Source organism: Pecten maximus, chromosome 10 (assembly GCF_902652985.1).
Source record: "Pecten maximus chromosome 10, xPecMax1.1, whole genome shotgun sequence".
Taxonomy (NCBI): Eukaryota; Metazoa; Mollusca; class Bivalvia; order Pectinida; family Pectinidae; genus Pecten; species Pecten maximus.
The window spans coordinates 1,620,575-1,639,084 of record NC_047024.1 but is presented as its reverse complement, the minus strand read 5'-3'; the positions used below and the strand labels follow the sequence as shown (position 1 = coordinate 1,639,084).

The 18,510-nt window shown below is 36.1% G+C and overlaps 1 protein-coding gene across 3 annotated transcripts in view; it reads right to left on the bottom strand.

Moving 5' to 3' along the window:
- Nucleotides 1-3,672: 3,672 nt before the first annotated feature.
- LOC117335473 (aldehyde dehydrogenase, dimeric NADP-preferring-like) overlaps nucleotides 3,673-18,510 on the bottom strand; it is a 29,237-nt gene continuing 14,399 nt past the window's right edge. The window contains exons 8-14 of one of the 3 annotated variants that reach the window (XM_033895488.1): nucleotides 17,139-17,242; nucleotides 14,049-14,178; nucleotides 13,686-13,756; nucleotides 13,248-13,363; nucleotides 10,803-10,932; nucleotides 9,085-9,197; nucleotides 3,673-4,012 (exon numbers count right to left, since the gene is read on the bottom strand). In XM_033895488.1, the coding sequence (XP_033751379.1) occupies nucleotides 9,098-9,197; nucleotides 10,803-10,932; nucleotides 13,248-13,363; nucleotides 13,686-13,756; nucleotides 14,049-14,178; nucleotides 17,139-17,242 (651 nt within the window). In that variant the 3' untranslated portion in view covers nucleotides 3,673-4,012; nucleotides 9,085-9,097. Of the gene's footprint in view, nucleotides 4,013-8,643; nucleotides 8,780-9,084; nucleotides 9,198-10,802; nucleotides 10,933-13,247; nucleotides 13,364-13,685; nucleotides 13,757-14,048; nucleotides 14,179-17,138; nucleotides 17,243-18,510 lie in introns of those variants that run through there. The other 2 variants (XM_033895487.1, XM_033895489.1) reach the window with 2 other exon arrangements.

Below are 18,510 nucleotides of genomic sequence, written 5' to 3'. Positions count from 1 at the left end.
CAGGAATCGAACTTCAGCCTCCTTAGTCAAAGGCAAGAGTATTACAATGGAATGGTGATATATCTTCCTTTTCTTGTCAAATTATTTTCAATTTTTTTTTTCGCAGTGAAAAAAGGAAATTCATAATTGATGATTAATTGATCTAATTGTCAGCAAAAATTAAACTTTGATATTAGTTTCATAAATTCTCATGAGAAATGAGAACAAAATTAAGATACTTTTCATTACATGCCTCAGAAAACTTTACAGGTCAAAAGATAGAGGGAAGAATCAGACGAAAGGTAGCCATGTTGGCAATTCATGATGCGATGCCATTGTCCATATTATAACATCATAATCGGTTTCTTGCTGGTGCAGTGATGCAATATCATTATCCATATTATAAGGTCAAAATTGACTACAGACTTGTGCAGCCGATGAAAAATGCTCCAGTATATATTAATATAGTGACATGTATAGGTAAACATATTACACAGGCTGAATTCACTGATTAACCAGTTAACTAAAGTATTATTATACATCAATGGTAATACAATTCAACTAAGACAGAAGAAAAGGCGGTATTTCATTTTTAATCAAAATAGGATAGCACATACATGATTCGAACCCAGTATCGAAATACTCTGTGATATCTAATTTAACAATACAATGGTGTTATCTATCTTCACAGATCAAAGGTAACAAAATAAATCATATAGAATCAATCTGCAGCAAGTGACACAAAAAACATCTATACCTGGTTACGGGAGAGTTATACAATAAATGACAATATAAATATAAACTAAATATAAATTTATATCTGTAGACTAAAGTGCCACTGAAGGGAGGAAATTCTACTTCATTTGGCACGAATTGTACAAATTATATATAGAAGGTAAGGAAGAGCTTTCTTCCATTTAAGAAATGGATTTAACACATTGCAACAATACAAACAAAAAAACATGTATCAGAATAGATATACTGTTCATCCACAAATGAAATAAGAGGTCCCAGAGGGACCTTGGCACCACCAACGAATGATGATCTTTATAGGTCCCATAGAAGAATGTCAGTCATTTTGTTTTCCAAACAAGACTCAAAGGAAACATACATGTGAAGTCTGAGAAATGTTCTTCCTGTACTTGACTTCTAAAGAAATAGTTACAGATAACAAGGACTGTTTGAAGACGGATGGCGCTGTAAGGCAGTTTGAATAGCGAAACATCTGAGGATGGTGGGCTAAAAACAGACCTATGGTCCTTCCAGTAATTAATAGGTTCACTTACATAAAACTAAACACAATAAATCCTAAATGTGATGTAAAGTACAAGGGCTTATCAGACAGTCAATAATTGTAAATATTAGATATGGTCCGATTTTCCTCAATTCTCATTGGCTAAGACATGGTCATGTGGAGGTCGATATTTGGAGATACTAACCTGATGTTTCTATTTATTGAAACACCCAGTCAATATTACATTTAGAACCTTTGATTCAGTCAATATTTGATTCAATCAATTTGGTATAACACCATATTAACCTCACCTCAGATTCATAATTAATAAAAATAATAACCAGCAGCACCTGTACAGGACCGAGACTGTCCTGACCAATAAAAAAGAACAACCATCTATGTATGGATACGGGAAAATGGAAGAACAGGATAACTCACAATATTAAAGTTGTATCAATTTAAGCTTAAAAGATTAATCTGTTCCGTCCAACTTTTCTGTCCCCAAGGGCACCAGATCCTGTATGAAGATGATATTGAATGACCTTGGATAAGGGATGAGAGGACACTTGTGATAGTGTAAGATATTTTGGTGTTGTTTGACAATGTGTCAAGGGAAATTTCTTGTAAAGTTGATACTCATAATCATTTTATAGGGCCCATATCAGAGATCTTGTTATAACATTACAAAGAAAAGTTGGTTGGAATTAAAAACTGGGCAAGTTCACTACATACATGTACTCTAGATATTGGTTTCAGCAAAACACCAGTAATTAACTCAAATTACATATCTTGACCTCTTAACAGTGCTCGGGTGTAACTTAGCTCCAAACCAAGATTGACAGAGTTCAAAATGACAACATCAAAAGCATTTGTAATCTTCCGTAAGGAAAGGAAGCAATGTTTCGTCAAATAAGAATACAAACTGGTCTCCTACTGCTTCAAGATAGTTCATTTCTTTATGTAACAAATTATACAGATCTTCATTGTTGTGTATTTCTTTTTATAAATACATGTCCAGCATAAACAGATACTCACGTTCAATCAGTTTGTGTATACTCGAAGCAAAAGTAGATACTCCTGTTCAATGAGTTTGCGTGTACTCGAAGCAAAAGTAGATAGACGCGTTCAATGAGTTTGCGTATACTCGAAGCAAAAGTAACGTTTTGTTCACAACTTTCGTGAAAGTGGCTATAAATGGAGTTTAACACCACACAAGTTAGGCCTCGTCCACTGAGTCAACTGACCAAAGATGAAGGACACTGTGTGAAAGGTGGAGGTCAATTGGGTCAAAGGTAAAGAAGAAAGGTGGATCTCTCTATGCCCCTTAGTGGGGGAGGTACTTAAGGTTTAGATAAAATAAATCAAAAGTTAACCAATGGGTATTATACCAGTATTTTCATTTCTGGTAGAAACAAAGATTCTTTCAGAATGCCACCATTGGACTAGATATGGATAATTAACAAGGTCTAACAAACTTGGTAATAAAAAAATCCCCTCTGATTCGTACGAGTCACACTAGATGGCTGGTATGACAGACAATTGGGTCACTTTTTATTACTAGGGTATTGGGACCTTGTAAACAAAAATTGTGATTTGATTATAATTCATTGCACTTTACTTCAAACTGGCAACTGTGAAAATATACTGACATTACAGAATTATCACTGCAATATCCTTACTCAATAAAATATCAAACGCTTATTGAAATTTTAACAAATCATCTTTCAGACAAAACAAAGAGACGGATATACACTACATTGTAGATATTGACTCAGCAGCACATTTTTTTATGGTAAAATGTTCTTATGATCAAACTGAATGATACCTGACTTTAATCACATTAATAATCCACCTTTTCTAAATAGTGATATCTAATGCAGGAACATTAATACTCTAATACTCTCCCTGAACATTATACAATGTACTCTAGTGCCCTCTATGTACCCAAGACTCTGCCAAACATTATACTCCGGCGCCCCCCCCCCCCCCCCCAATACCCATGACCCTTTCAAACATTATACTATAATGCCCTCCCAGTACCCAAAACCCTTCAAAACATTATACTATTATAAATGCCCTCTATGTACCCCAGACCCGTCAAAACGATATACTATACTGCCCTCTCCATACCCAAGATCCTTCCAAACACACTGTGGCACTAATGATATAAATTTTATGCTGTGAGGCTTTAAATAAAATATTCACCAAATCCATCCAAACCTCTCATTATTCCATTGATACATCTAAGGATTTGACTTCTGTTTTATTTAACCAGTCATAATTACATGGTTGATTAATCTCACAAATATTTTCCACTAATTGTAAAAACATGTTTCCTGGAAGTGATCATTTACAAATATTAAACCTTTATTAAACCCATACCTATTAAATCAGCCTCATTTTACCGAGCCTCAACATTCAGGAGACAGCAGCGCAGTGATAAATCAATAAAACAAATCAAAACTTAACACAATGGCACAACTGACAAGATGATTTTAGACACACTAATTACCACCTGTCAGTGTGATTGTTTTGTAATTCTGTAAAAAATGTCATAAATAATGTTCAGAGAAATAACACCACAATAATGGAGTACACCGTGTGTACCCCGACAGTTACCAAACATACAACCCACAAGTTAATCACTACTAGAGCCAGGATTTGACATCTTTGTTAACATGTCACTCGTCACACTTCCCATTCAGTTCCTGGCATGTAATGTCACAACGGCACTTTCTCCATTACTCATGTCTTTAACACTCACTTGAAATAGGAAACTATTTTCTCCAATCCAACAGCCTGAAAAAAACAATATCATACTTAAAATACTGATAACATGTCTAAATATAGATCTATACTTAACAAACTAAAAATACTGTTAAATGTCTAAATATAGATCCATACTTATAAATCAACATACTTAAAATACTGATAACATGTCTAAATATAGATCCATTCTTAACAACTAAAAATACTGATAACGTGTCTAAATATAGATCCATATTTAACATACTAAAAATACTGTTAAATGTCTAAATATAGATCCATACCTAACATACTAAAAATACTGATAACATGTCTAAATATAGATCCATTCTTAACAATTAAAAATACTGATAACATTCTAAATATAGATCCATACTTAACAACTAAAAATACTGATAACATGTCCTAATATAGATCCATACTTAACATACTAAAAATACTGATAACATTCTAAATATAGATCCATACTTAACAAATTCACTCACAAACAGTTGTTGGTCTGTTTACCTGACAGCATTATCATTCTCTAAAAACATTGTGTTCAACATTAAAATTTCAAAGAATAATCAGTACAACCTTCCGGTACATGAGAAAGGATATGTATTTCACAGTAACATCTGAGGAACCCTACATAATTGACAATTAGAATACTGTATAACATAACATGTTTAATTTGTATAAACTTGTTATGGAACCACGAAATATGAATATGGTAAATTATTGTTGTGCAGGTTAACCAAAAAAGTTTGTACCTACAAAATACCCATGAGTAATTTTAGGCTCTAAACCAAACAAGAGATCCCAGAGGGATCTTGGCGCCCACCATTGAATGATCTTTATAGGTTCCATGTCGGATTGATCTTCTCCCTATTTTTCCCTTCCTTTTTTTTTTATTACTTATCTGTGCAAATTGAGAAACATCCCTCCAGTACTTTTCAAACAAGGGAAACCTAGCTAAATATGAAATTTGAGATTTAGCGATAATGGCTGTTTGTTGGCCAGGTTGTTTTCAGGACAGATTGCAATATGAGGGACCAAGGGGAACCTACATATGAAATTTGAGAAAGATCCCTTCCGTACTTTCTGAGAAATAGCGATAACAAACTTAAATTGTCAAAATCCAAGATGGCTGCCTGTCGGTCATTTTGTTTTCCGATTGGTCTCAAAATGCAATATGCATAACTAGGCACCAAGAGCAACCTACATATGAAATTTGAGAAAGATCCCTTCAGTACTTTCTGAGAAATAGCGATAACAAATTTCAATTGTCAAAATCCAAGATGGCTGCCTGTCGGCCATTTTGTTTTCCGATTGGTCTCAAAATGCAGTATGCATAACTAGGCACCAAGGGGAACCTACATATGAAATTTGAGAAAGATCCCTTCAGTACTTTCTGAGAAATAGTGATAACAAACTTCAATTGTCAAAATCCAAGATGGCTGCCTGTCGGCCATGTTGTTTTCCGATTGGTCTCAAAATGCAATATGCATCACTAGGCACCAAGGGGAACCTACATATGAAATTTGAGAAAGATCCCTTCAGTATTTTCTGAGAAATAGCGATGACAAGAATTGTTTACGGATGGAGGGACAGACAGACGGACGGACCACAGACGCAGGGCGATTTGAATAGCCCACCATCTGATGAGTACACATGAACATTTCCTGTTTTACAGTAAAGTACTAATTAAAGGAACTTTATCAAAATTAAATCTCATAGATAAAGTAGATCATAAAGAGACAATATGTAATAATGATCATGACAGAAATGTAAAGAAAGGAAGGAAGAAGTGGTTAATGCTCATTTGGGGAGTGTCTCTGCCTTCCTTAACCATAAATGATTTATATCCTGTCTCACCAAACATGATTTATATCCTGTCTCACCACACACAATTTATATCCTGTCTCACCACACAATTTATATCCTGTCTCACCAAACATGATTTATATCCTGTCTCACCACACATGATTTATATCCTGTCTCACCAAACATGATTTATATCCTGTCTCACCACACAATTTATATCCTGTCTCACCACACATGATTTATATCCTGTCTCACCACACACGATTTATATCCTGTCTCACACACACACAATTTATATCCTGTCTCACCACCACATGATTTATATCCTGTCTCACCACACACGATTTATATCCTGTCTCACCACATGATTTATATCCTGTCTCACCACATGATTTATATCCTGTCTCACCACACACATGATTTATATCCTGTCTCACCACACACGATTTATATCCTGTCTCACCACATGATTTATATCCTGTCTCACCACATGATTTATATCCTGTCTTACCACACACAATTTATATCCTGTCTCACCACATGATTTATATCCTGTCTCACCACATGATTTATATCCTGTCTCACACACACATTATTTATATCCTGTCTCACCAAACATGATTTATATCCTGTCTCACCACATGATTTATATCCTGTCTCACCACACACAATTTATATCCTGTCTCACCACATGATTTATATCCTGTCTCACCACATGATTTATATCCTGTCTCACCACACACATGATTTATATCCTGTCTCACCACCACATGATTTATATCCTGTCTCACCACACACAATTTATATCCTGTCTCACCACATGATTTATATCCTGTCTCACCACACATGATTTATATCCTGTCTCACCAAACATGATTTATATCCTGTCTCACCACACATGATTTATATCCTGTCTCACCACACAAGATTTATATCCTGTCTCACCAAACATGATTTATATCCTGTCTCACCACCACATGATTTATATCCTGTCTCACCACACATGATTTATATCCTGTCTCACCACCACATGATTTATATCCTGTCTCACCACACACGATTTATATCCTGTCTCACACACACACAATTTATATCCTGTCTCACCACCACATGATTTATATCCTGTCTCATCACCACATGATTTATATCCTGTCTCACCACACATGATTTATATCCTGTCTCACCACACATGATTTATATCCTGTCTCACCACACATGATTTATATCCTGTCTCACCACACACGATTTATATCCTGTCTCACCACACATGATTTATATCCTGTCTCACCAAACATGATTTATATCCTGTCTCAACACATGACTTATATCCTGTCTCACCACACATGATTTATATCCTGTCTCACCACATGACTTATATCCTGTCTCACCACACATGATTTATATCCTGTCTCACCACATGATTTATATCCTGTCTCACCACACATGATTTATATCCTGTCTCACCACACATGATTTATATCCTGTCTCACCACACACATGATTTATATCCTGTCTCACCACACATGATTTATATCCTGTCTCACCACATGATTTATATCCTGTCTCACCACATGATTTATATCCTGTCTCACCACATGATTTATATCCTGTCTCACCACACACATGATTTATATCCTGTCTCACCACACATGATTTATATCCTGTCTCACCACATGATTTATATCCTGTCTCACCACATGATTTATATCCTGTCTCACCACACACAATTTATATCCTGTCTCACCACATGATTTATATCCTGTCTCACCACATGATTTATATCCTGTCTCACCACACACGATTTATATCCTGTCTCACCACAGGATTTATATCCTGTCTCACCACACACATGATTTATATCCTGTCTCACCACATGATTTATATCCTGTCTCACCACACAGGATTTATATCCTGTCTCACCACACAGGATTTATATCCTGTCTCACCAATCATGATTTATATCCTGTCTCACCACATGATTTATATCCTGTCTCACCACACATGATTTATATCCTGTCTCACCACATGATTTATATCCTGTCTCACCACATGATTTATATCCTGTCTCACCACACAGGATTTATATCCTGTCTCACCACACATGATTTATATCCTGTCTCACCACACACGATTTATATCCTGTCTCACCACATGATTTATATCCTGTCTCACCACACATGATTTATATCCTGTCTCACCACACATGATTTATATCCTGTCTCACCACATGATTTATATCCTGTCTCACCACACATGATTTATATCCTGTCTCACGACACATGATTTATATCCTGTCTCACCACATGATTTATATCCTGTCTCACCACACATGATTTATATCCTGTCTCACCACACATGATTTATATCCTGTCTCACCACACACGATTTATATCCTGTCTCACCACACGATTTATATCCTGTCTCACGACACATGATTTATATCGTGTCTCACCACACACATGATTTATATCCTGTCTCACCACACGATTTATATCCTGTCTCACCACATGATTTATATCCTGTCTCACCACACGATTTATATCCTGTCTCACCACACATGATTTATATCCTGTCTCACCACACGATTTATATCCTGTCTCACCACACCATTTATATCCTGTCTCACCACACACGATTTATATCCTGTCTCACCACACGATTTATATCCTGTCTCACCACACCATTTATATCCTGTCTCACCACACCATTTATATCCTGTCTCACTAGGTTCTTTTTATACACAAGAATTACTGATGACTTGAAGCTGAGCTAAAAACTTCTTCAAATTTTAAAATTTTGAAAAAAAAATAAAAAGCGCATTCAGTCATTCCAAATACTGAATACTGAGTAAATATTACCTTTAAAACGACTGCAATTATTGTTCCAAAGACGAAATAAGGCAAGAAAGTCCCTAATCCTGCCCTTTTTAGTTTCTTGGTGGACAGCCAGGAAATTATATTTAGCTTCTTTTCAGTGAAAGGTGGGTAGCGCAAACTGTATGGATAGAGAAAATAATAGTCACCGCATGCAGAAACAACACAATATACAGCATCCATGTTGGCAGTTCAGACACAGTATACAGCGTGAGGGGAGCATTTCTTCCCTTCCCAAATGAAAACCTTCTAACTAAAATTCTAAAAGAAATTTGCATTTGACAAAAAAATGAAAAGGATTTTATAACCAGATTAAACCATTCTTAGTTTGATCAATATTTTGAAAAACAATAAATGTTTAATCATAACCTCACAGTTAAGTGTATCTGAATCACCACTGGACCAATTACCCAAGTCAATATTTACCAGACTGTACACATCAGGAGAAAAAGGAGAAGAATCCTTTTTTCCTAGGGGACTTATTGCTGATAAACTGCACCATTCCTAACTTTTGATCAGTATAAGGAGGGTAGCGCATTCTGTCAAATATAAAATATTGGTATAAGTAGGGCGGCGTAATCTGTCAGATATAAAATATTGGTATAAGGAGGGTAGTGTTTTCTGTCAGATATAAAATATTGATATCTGGGGGGAGATGTATTCTGTCAAATATAAAATATCAGTATAAGGAGGGAAGCGTATTCTGTCAAATATGAAATATCGGTATAAGGAGGGAAGCGTATTCTGTCAAATATAAAATATCAGTATAAGGAGGGAAGCGTATTCTGTCAAATATAAAATATCAGTATAAGGAGGGAAGCGTATTCTGTCAAATATAAAATATCAGTATAAGGAGGGAAGCGTATTCTGTCAAATATGAAATATCGGTATAAGGAGGGAAGCGTATTCTGTCAAATATGAAATATCGGTATAAGGAGGGAAGCGTATTCTGTCAAATATGAAATATCGGTATAAGGAGGGATGCGTATTCTGTCAAATATGAAATATCGGTATAAGGAGGGATGCGTATTCTGTCAAATATAAAATATCGGTATAAGGAGGGATGCGTGTTCTGTCAAATATAAAATATCAGTATAAGGAGGGATGCGCATTCTGTCAAATATAAAATATCGGTATAAGGAGGGTAGCGCATATCTGTCCAATATAAAATATCTGTATAAGGAGGGAAGCATATTCTGTCCAATATAAAATATCGGTATAAGAAGGGAAGCGTATTCTGTCCAATATAAAATATCGGTATACGGAGGGTAGTGCATTCTGTCAGATATAAAATATCAGTATAAGGAGGGTAGCGTATTCTGTACAATATAAAATATCGGTATAAGGAGTGTAGCGCATTCTGTCAGATATAAAATATCGGTATAAGGAGGGTAGTGTATTCTGTCAAATATAAAATATCGGTATAAGGAGGGTAGTGTTTTCTGTCAGATATAAAATATCTGTATAAGAAGGGAAGCATATTCTGTCCAATATAAAATATCGGTATAAGGAGGGGAGCGTATTCTGTCAGATATAAAATATCGGTATAAGGAGGGAAGCGTATTCTGTCAATATATAAAATATTGGTATACGGAGGGTAGCGTATTCTGTCAAATATGAAATATCGGTATAAGGAGGGTAGCGTATTCTGTCAAATATAAAATATCAGTATAATGAGGGTAGCGTATTCTGTCAGATATAAAATATCGGTATAAGGAGGGTAGCGTATTCTGTCAAATATAAAATATCGATATAAGGAGAGTAGCGTATTCTGTCAAATATAAAATATCGGAATAAGGAGGGAAGTGTATTCTGTCAAATATAAAATATCGGTATAATGAGGGTAGCGTATCCTGTCAGATATAAAATATCGGTATAAGGAGGGTAGCGTATTCTGTCAGATATAAAATATCGGTATAAGGAGGGAAGCGTATTTGGTCAGATATAAAATATCGGTATAAGGAGGGTAGCGTATTACATCAAAGACATTCTCTCAAATATGAAGTTGTACTAAACCTCTGTATCAGCATAACTGAGTAGCACATTATGTTATATATCCTTCTATCATTAATATACTACTCTAACAAAAATTCCAGTAATCAAATTGAATTAAGATTTTAAAACAGGTTGTTTAGAGTAATTACCTATTGACTGATTCCATTTTCAGCTCCTTCTGTAGAACAGATCGCCGATGTGAGAATGTTTCAAATGTGAACTTTCCATGATAGTTTCCAGTACCACTGCTTCCGACTCCTCCAAATGGCAGAGACGACACTGTCAGATAAATATCTTGTCATACATCCTTATATTTTCATTGGACAGAAATACAATCAGTTTACTGAAATACCATTAGTCAACAGGGAATACCATTAGTTAACAGGAAATACCATTAGTTAACAGGGAATAACATTAATTAACAGGGAATACCATTAGTTAACAGGAAATACCATTAGTTAACAGGGAATAACATTAATTAACAGGGAATACCATAATAAGTTTACAGAGAATACCATTAGTCAACAGGAAATACCATAAGTTTACAGAGAATACCATTAGTTAACAGGAAATACCATTAATTAACAGGGAATACCATTAGTTAACATGGAATACCATTAGTTAACAGGAAATACCATTAGTCAACAGGGAATACCATTAGTTAACAGGAAATACCATTAGTCAACAGGAAATACCATAAGTTTACAGAGAATACCATTAGTTAACAGGAAATACCATTAGTTCCCAGGAAATATCACAAGTTATCGGAAATACTATAAGTAAACAGATATACTGTAGAAAACAGAAATAACATTAGTTAAATGGAAATATTGTAAGTTAACAGGCAATATACCATTGGTTAACAGGTTTCATATGAGATTTTTTTAACTAATGGACAAGTTTTACTTTTATAAGCCTTGGCAAGATGCTCTTGATCACATTAGTCTGAAAAGTTACATTTTGATAAGTACTAAGGTCGAAATATGGAGGACAAAAAAATCAGTGACAGAGATTTCCCGCCCCCATCTTCATATAACACCATTGTCCATATTATGACATCACAACTGATTTCTGACTAGCTCAGCCAATAAAAAACACTCCAGAGTATATTATACGAGTGACATATTGGTGAATTGGTCGGATATGTAACCATGTCTAAACACTCCAGGGTATATTATACTAGTGACATATTACATCGGATATCTAACCATGTCTAAACACTCCAGAGTATATTATACTGGTGACATATTGGTGAATTGGTCAGATATGTAACCATGTCTAAACACTCCAGAGTATATTATACTGGTGATATATTGGTGAATTGGTCGGATATGGAACCATGTCTAAACACTCCAGAGTATATTATACAAGTGACATATTACATTGGATATGTAACCATGTCTAAACACTCCAGAGTATATTATACTAGTGACATATTGGTGAATTGGTCAGATATGTAACCATGTCTAAACACTCCAGAGTATATTATACTGGTGACATATTGGTGAATTGGTCGGATATGTAATCATGTCTAAACACTCCAGAGTATATTATACTGGTGACATATTGGTGAATTGGTCGGATATGTAATTATGACTAAACGCTCCAGGGTATATTATACTGGTGACATATTACATTGGATATATAACCATGTCTAAACACTCCAGAGTATATTATACTGGTGATATATTGGTGAATTGGTCGGATATGGAACCATGTCTAAACACTCCAGAGTATATTATACTAGTGACATATTACATTGGATATATAACCATGTCTAAACACTCCAGAGTATATTATACTGGTGACATATTGGTGAATTGGTCGGATATGTAATTATGTCTAAACGCTCCAGGGTATATTATACTGGTGACATATTGGTGAATTGGTCGGATATGTAACCATGTCTAAACGCTCCAGAGTATATTATACTAGTGACATATTGGTGAATTGGTCGGATATGTAACCATGTCTAAACACTCCAGAGTATATTATACTAGTGACATATTGGTGAATTGGTCGGATATGTAACCATGTCTAAACACTCCAGAGTATATTATACTAGTGATATATTGGTGAATTGGTCGGATATATAACCATGTCTAAACACTCCAGAGTATATTATACTGGTGATATATTGGTGAATTGGTCGGATATGTAACCATGTCTAAACACTCCAGAGTATATTATACTGGTGACATATTGGTGAATTGGTCGGATATGTAATTATGACTAAACGCTCCAGGGTATATTATACTGGTGACATATTACATTGGATATATAACCATGTCTAAACACTCCAGAGTATATTATACTGGTGATATATTGGTGAATTGGTCGGATATGGAACCATGTCTAAACACTCCAGAGTATATTATACAAGTGACATATTACATTGGATATGTAATTATGACTAAACACTCCAGAGTATATTATACTAGTGACATATTACATTGGATATGTAATTATGACTAAACGCTATCATTAACACTTACAGCCGGCCTGCATGAGGACATATTAACACTTACAGCCGGCCTGCATGAGGACATATTAACACTTACAGCCGGCCTGCATGAGGACATATTAACACTTACAGCCGGCCTGCATGAGGACATCGTTAATACAGAGACTGCCACTGCTAGTGTTGTTGGTGAAATTGTCCACTGTTTCCTTATTGTTAGTGAACACGTACATGGCCAAGGGTTTCTCCCTGTAAATCAAGTTAAGTTTTAAATAAACATCTGATTGTGTACTGTTATACAGCCTGATAATCGCCAGAATCATGTCGGCCCATTGATAGATACAGAACTCTGAAGATATTTGTGATTATTTTTGCCTTGGAATAAAATCTTCATATCCCATCTAACAGTGGATATTACACGGTAACTAGTCATACTTCTATAAGGTGAGGATGTAGTGTGACAGACAGCTATATGGACAAATAATTCATTAGGTATGTGTACATCAATTCTAGAATGATCATGTCAAGGACACTTGGCAGTCCTGGATCTCGGTAATATATGACAGCTTACCTATTATTGATGAAATCTACAGCAGCGTTAGCATCTCTCACTGGCATGATGGGGAGGACCGGCCCAAAGATCTGGACAAAAGCAGTAAGATTGATGTACATGTATATCATAACAGTTAGTGTGGCATCAAAGTATCACAAATCATGTGCTAACGGCATTTCCCTACACATCTCCTAGCCTGACTGATGTAATGCTGTTCCTTAGACATCCATTTCAACAGTAACTTTTACTTACATAAGACACGGGGTAAGGTGTAAAAATTTACTTAGACAAGTAAGGACATGGCACAACCATATTTTTCTCCCTTGACAAGGTATGGATATATTTTTCTCCCTAGACAAGGCATGGATATTTCATATGTACCTCTTCTTGCATGGTAATATCATCAGGGGTGACATCAGTGACAACCGTGGGGCCCATAAACTTGTCTTTCTCATCTACTGGGCCTCGGATTGCTACGTTTTTGGAGTTATCTACCAATTTTTTAATACGTCTGCAAAGATATAACAGATATTTTAGTACAATCAATGGTAAAAACAACCACTACTCCAACAACAAACAGTCCTTACGTATCATTGAGTGACATGTGTTATAACTCTACAAAGACAAGGAGGAATGTATCATTGAGTGACATGTGTTATAACTCTACAAAGACAAGGAGGAATGTATCATTGAGTGACATGTGTTATAACTCTACAAAGACAAGGAGGAATGTATCATTGAGTGACATGCGTTATAACTCTACAAAGACAAGGAGGAATGTACAGTGGAACCTCTATAAACCGAACATGCATGGGACATGACTATTTGTTCGGTTTATAGAGGGTTCGGTTTGGAGAAGTTGATCGAAAAATGACCGGTCAAATTCCGGATATAATTGGTTGGACGATGTTTTATTAGAATGTACCCGATTCCAAAACGGCACGTACATACTTAGACAATTTGGATTGTCTGAATAATATGCATATTATGAAAGTTAATCAATGTTTATATTGCAGAATATATAAGAAAGGCAAATGACTATAACAATAGTTTTAAACAGTATTTTCACATGTACAACTACACTTTACGATCGGCCTACATTTTGTTACATCCGGTGAAGCCTCGTCATGTGGATGGGGCCAATAGTCCGATACAGAATATTTTACACATCAAATAATATTAAAGGGTGTGAAGATGTTTTGTTTCAATATCAATTACAATTGATCAGATGATACTGGTCGTATTTCCGACATCGCTGTTGTCTAAAAAAAACATCACGGGCTTCTTTACGAAAACAACCCCTTTTGGGCCTCATTTAAATTAAATGCGAAACTCAGGCTTCTAGCTCTACTTGCATTGAGAAGATAAACGAACCGACGCGCTTCAATGAAGTGTGGCATTGTTTCATAATTGTCGTGTTGATTATACACTAGGCCCTCCGTCATAATGCCCCCTTGGGGTATATATTGGATACCTGTACAAATCACCTACGTAGGTCCCGAGACAATAAGGCTTCACACAATACCCGTCACAGTTGTTGTTTCACGGTTGACTGGCCTGACCTCGTGTCATAATCGCCCAGGTAAGGCCGGTTTTCAGAAGTATTTTTTGGTATATTTTAACAGGAACCGGACACAAAATCAGTCCGGTGTTCGGAATTCAGAGGGATCGGTATTTGGAAGTTTTTTAATACTATAATAAAGAAGGACCAATTCCGTACAATGACAATTCGTTCGGTATTCAGAGGTGTTCGGTTTTTAGAAGGTTCGGTTTTCGGAAGTTGCACTGTATCATTGTGTGACATGCGTTATAACTCTACAAAGACAAGGAGGAATGTATCATTGAGTGACATGCGTTATAACTCTACAAAGACAAGGAGGAATGTATCATTGAGTGACATGTGTTATAACTCTACAGAGACAAGGAGGAATGTATCATTGAGTGACATGTGTTATAACTCTACAAAGACAAGGAGGAATGTATCATTGAGTGACATGTGTTATAACTCTACAAAGACAAGGAGGAATGTATCATTGAGTGACATGTGTTATAACTCTACAAAGACAAGGAGGAATGTATCATTGAGTGACATGCGTTATAACTCTACAAAGACAAGGAGGAATATACAAAGTGTTGGGCCAATGTTTTGGTATTAATGATGACAAAATTGTTTTATATGTAAAGTGGAAACCTCAAACGTGAAAACAGATAAGTTAAGTTTAAATGGCTATACAGTGTTGTCACCCGCCAATCTGTTATTTAAGGAGACAGATTTAAATAAGTATTTTCATACTTTTTATCTGAATCCTTTTATTATTATGTATCATATATATGACATGTCAATATTGAATAAAATATTGTTTAAACTAAAACTTACAGGTTTTGTGGGTGGCTTATCGTCAAAATATCTAATAAAAGGTTATATATTTATGCAAACAGTTCTTAATTAGGTAGTTTTCTTCAAAAACCTCATTCTTAATGACAATATTGTCACAGAGACCTGAGATCAGAGAGGGATCTTAGCATTAACAATTTATCTTAACAGACTTTACTTATCCTGAACTAACCCCCTCCCCTAGTGTAAAAAAAAAAAGTTCAGTATTTCAGTTTAAGGAGGGCTTATTTGTGAAGCACTTTTAAAAGAAAGGCTTACTGGTAGGCAGGGGCTTATTGGTGGGAGAAGGCTTACTGGTAAATATGGACTTATTGGTGGACAAAGACTTACTGGTAAACAGGGACTTATTGGTGGACAAAGGCTTGCTGGTAGGAAGGGACTTAGTGGTGGACAAAGACTTACTGATATGAAGGGGCTTATTGGTGGACAAAGGCTTACTGGCAGGCAGGGGCTTATTGGTTAACAAAGGCTTACTGGTTGACAGGGGCTTATTGGAGGACAAATGCTTACTGGTAGGAAGGGACTTATTGGTAAACAGGGACTTATTGGTGGACAAAGACATACTGGTAGACAGGGACTTATTGGTGGACAAAGACATACTGGTAAACAGGGACTTATTGGTGGACAAAGACTTACTGGTAAACAGGGACTTATTGGTGGACAAAGGCTGGCTGGTAGGAAGGGACTTAGTGGTGGACAAAGACTTACTGATATGAAGGGGCTTATTGGTGGACAAAGGCTTACTGGCAGGCAGGGGCTTATTGGTTAACAAAGGCTTACTGGTTGACAGGGGCTTATTGGAGGACAAATGCTTACTGGTAGGAAGGGACTTATTGGTAAACAGGGACTTATTGGTGGACAAAGACATACTGGTAGACAGGGACTTATTGGTGGACAAAGACATACTGGTAGGCAGGGACTTATTGGTGGACAAAGACTTACTGGTAGGCAGGGACTTATTGGTGGACAAAGACTTACTGGTAGACAGGGACTTATTGGTGGACAAAGACTTACTGGTAGGCAGGGAATTATTGGTGGACCAAGTTTTATTTACAGATAAATACAAAATGACTTACTGAAAGTGACGTTCACTGACAATACGGCAATAATCAGATGACTTTTCAACACCATCAGGATAAAATAGAGCAATGGCGTCCTTCAGTTTTGTCACCAACTCGTCCTAAAATAGTTGCAAAGAAAAAAAACAAAAACATTTTTTAATTGATGCATTAAGTTACATGTCAATTGTAACAGGTCTGTTACATTAGTCCCCCAAACTACCTCAGTGGACGCTAATGAAGAGCTGTAACGTAACAGGTCTGTTACATAAGTCCCCCAAACTACCTCAGTGGACGCTAATGAAGAGCTTTAACAGAAGCCACAATTGTAACAGGTCTGTTACATAAGTCCCCCAAACTACCTCAGTAGATACTAATGAAGCGCTGTAACAGAAGCCACAATACTATTCCATGCATCATAATTCATGATGGTACCTTATTACCAAATTCGATCAAAACTGAAAAAATAATGATATTAAGAATCTAGGTAGAAGCTTGCCAAAGTTTTACATTGAGATATAGATTGCCTCAGTGGCGTGGTGTCAATGTTTACTACTGTAGATATCGGTCAGTCCAATCCCTGTCTTAGATACATTCAGACCTCAGCCACATGATGTAAACTTAAGGATCCTATGTTGACAAATTACCCTTTATAACCTACTGACACAAAAAGAATTCTAAGTTAGAAGATCTAGCTGGAACAGTTTTTAGACAGGAAGGTTCCATTTTATTTGTGATATTCATCGTTAATTTTGTTAACAGTCTTGTACATTCCTTCCATGTAAAAAAAAAAAATTAATATTTTAAGTCATCTACTTCGACCAAATAAAAGATACTCGAGATATTGATATTCTTTCTCAACACCACATAACTAGTACACTTACTGTCATTCAAATTAATTATTGTGGACAATTAGTCATATAACACAGATGTTCAGTGGACTGTATCTATGTTTAAAGTGTGATATCATATGTTACTCTTTGTTTGTACTCTAGTAACACCATGTGTCTTTAAAACATAATATCAATGTGTTTGTGAAAATAAAACGATGTAATCATAATGAGGCAGCTTAGACCACTTACCTGGACCTCCTTCTGACACATGACGTAATCTGGGGCGATGCAGATCTCTTTAGACCACTTACCTGGACCTCCTTCTGACACATGACGTAATCTGGGGCGATACAGATCTCTTTAGACCACTTACCTGGACCTCCTTCTGACACATGACGTAATCTGGGGCGATACAGATCTCTTTAGACCACTTACCTGGACCTCCTTCTGACACATGACGTAATCTGGGGCGATGGAGATCTCTTTAGACCACTTACCTGGACCTCCTTCTGACACATGACGTAATCTGGGGCGATACAGATCTCTTTAGACCACTT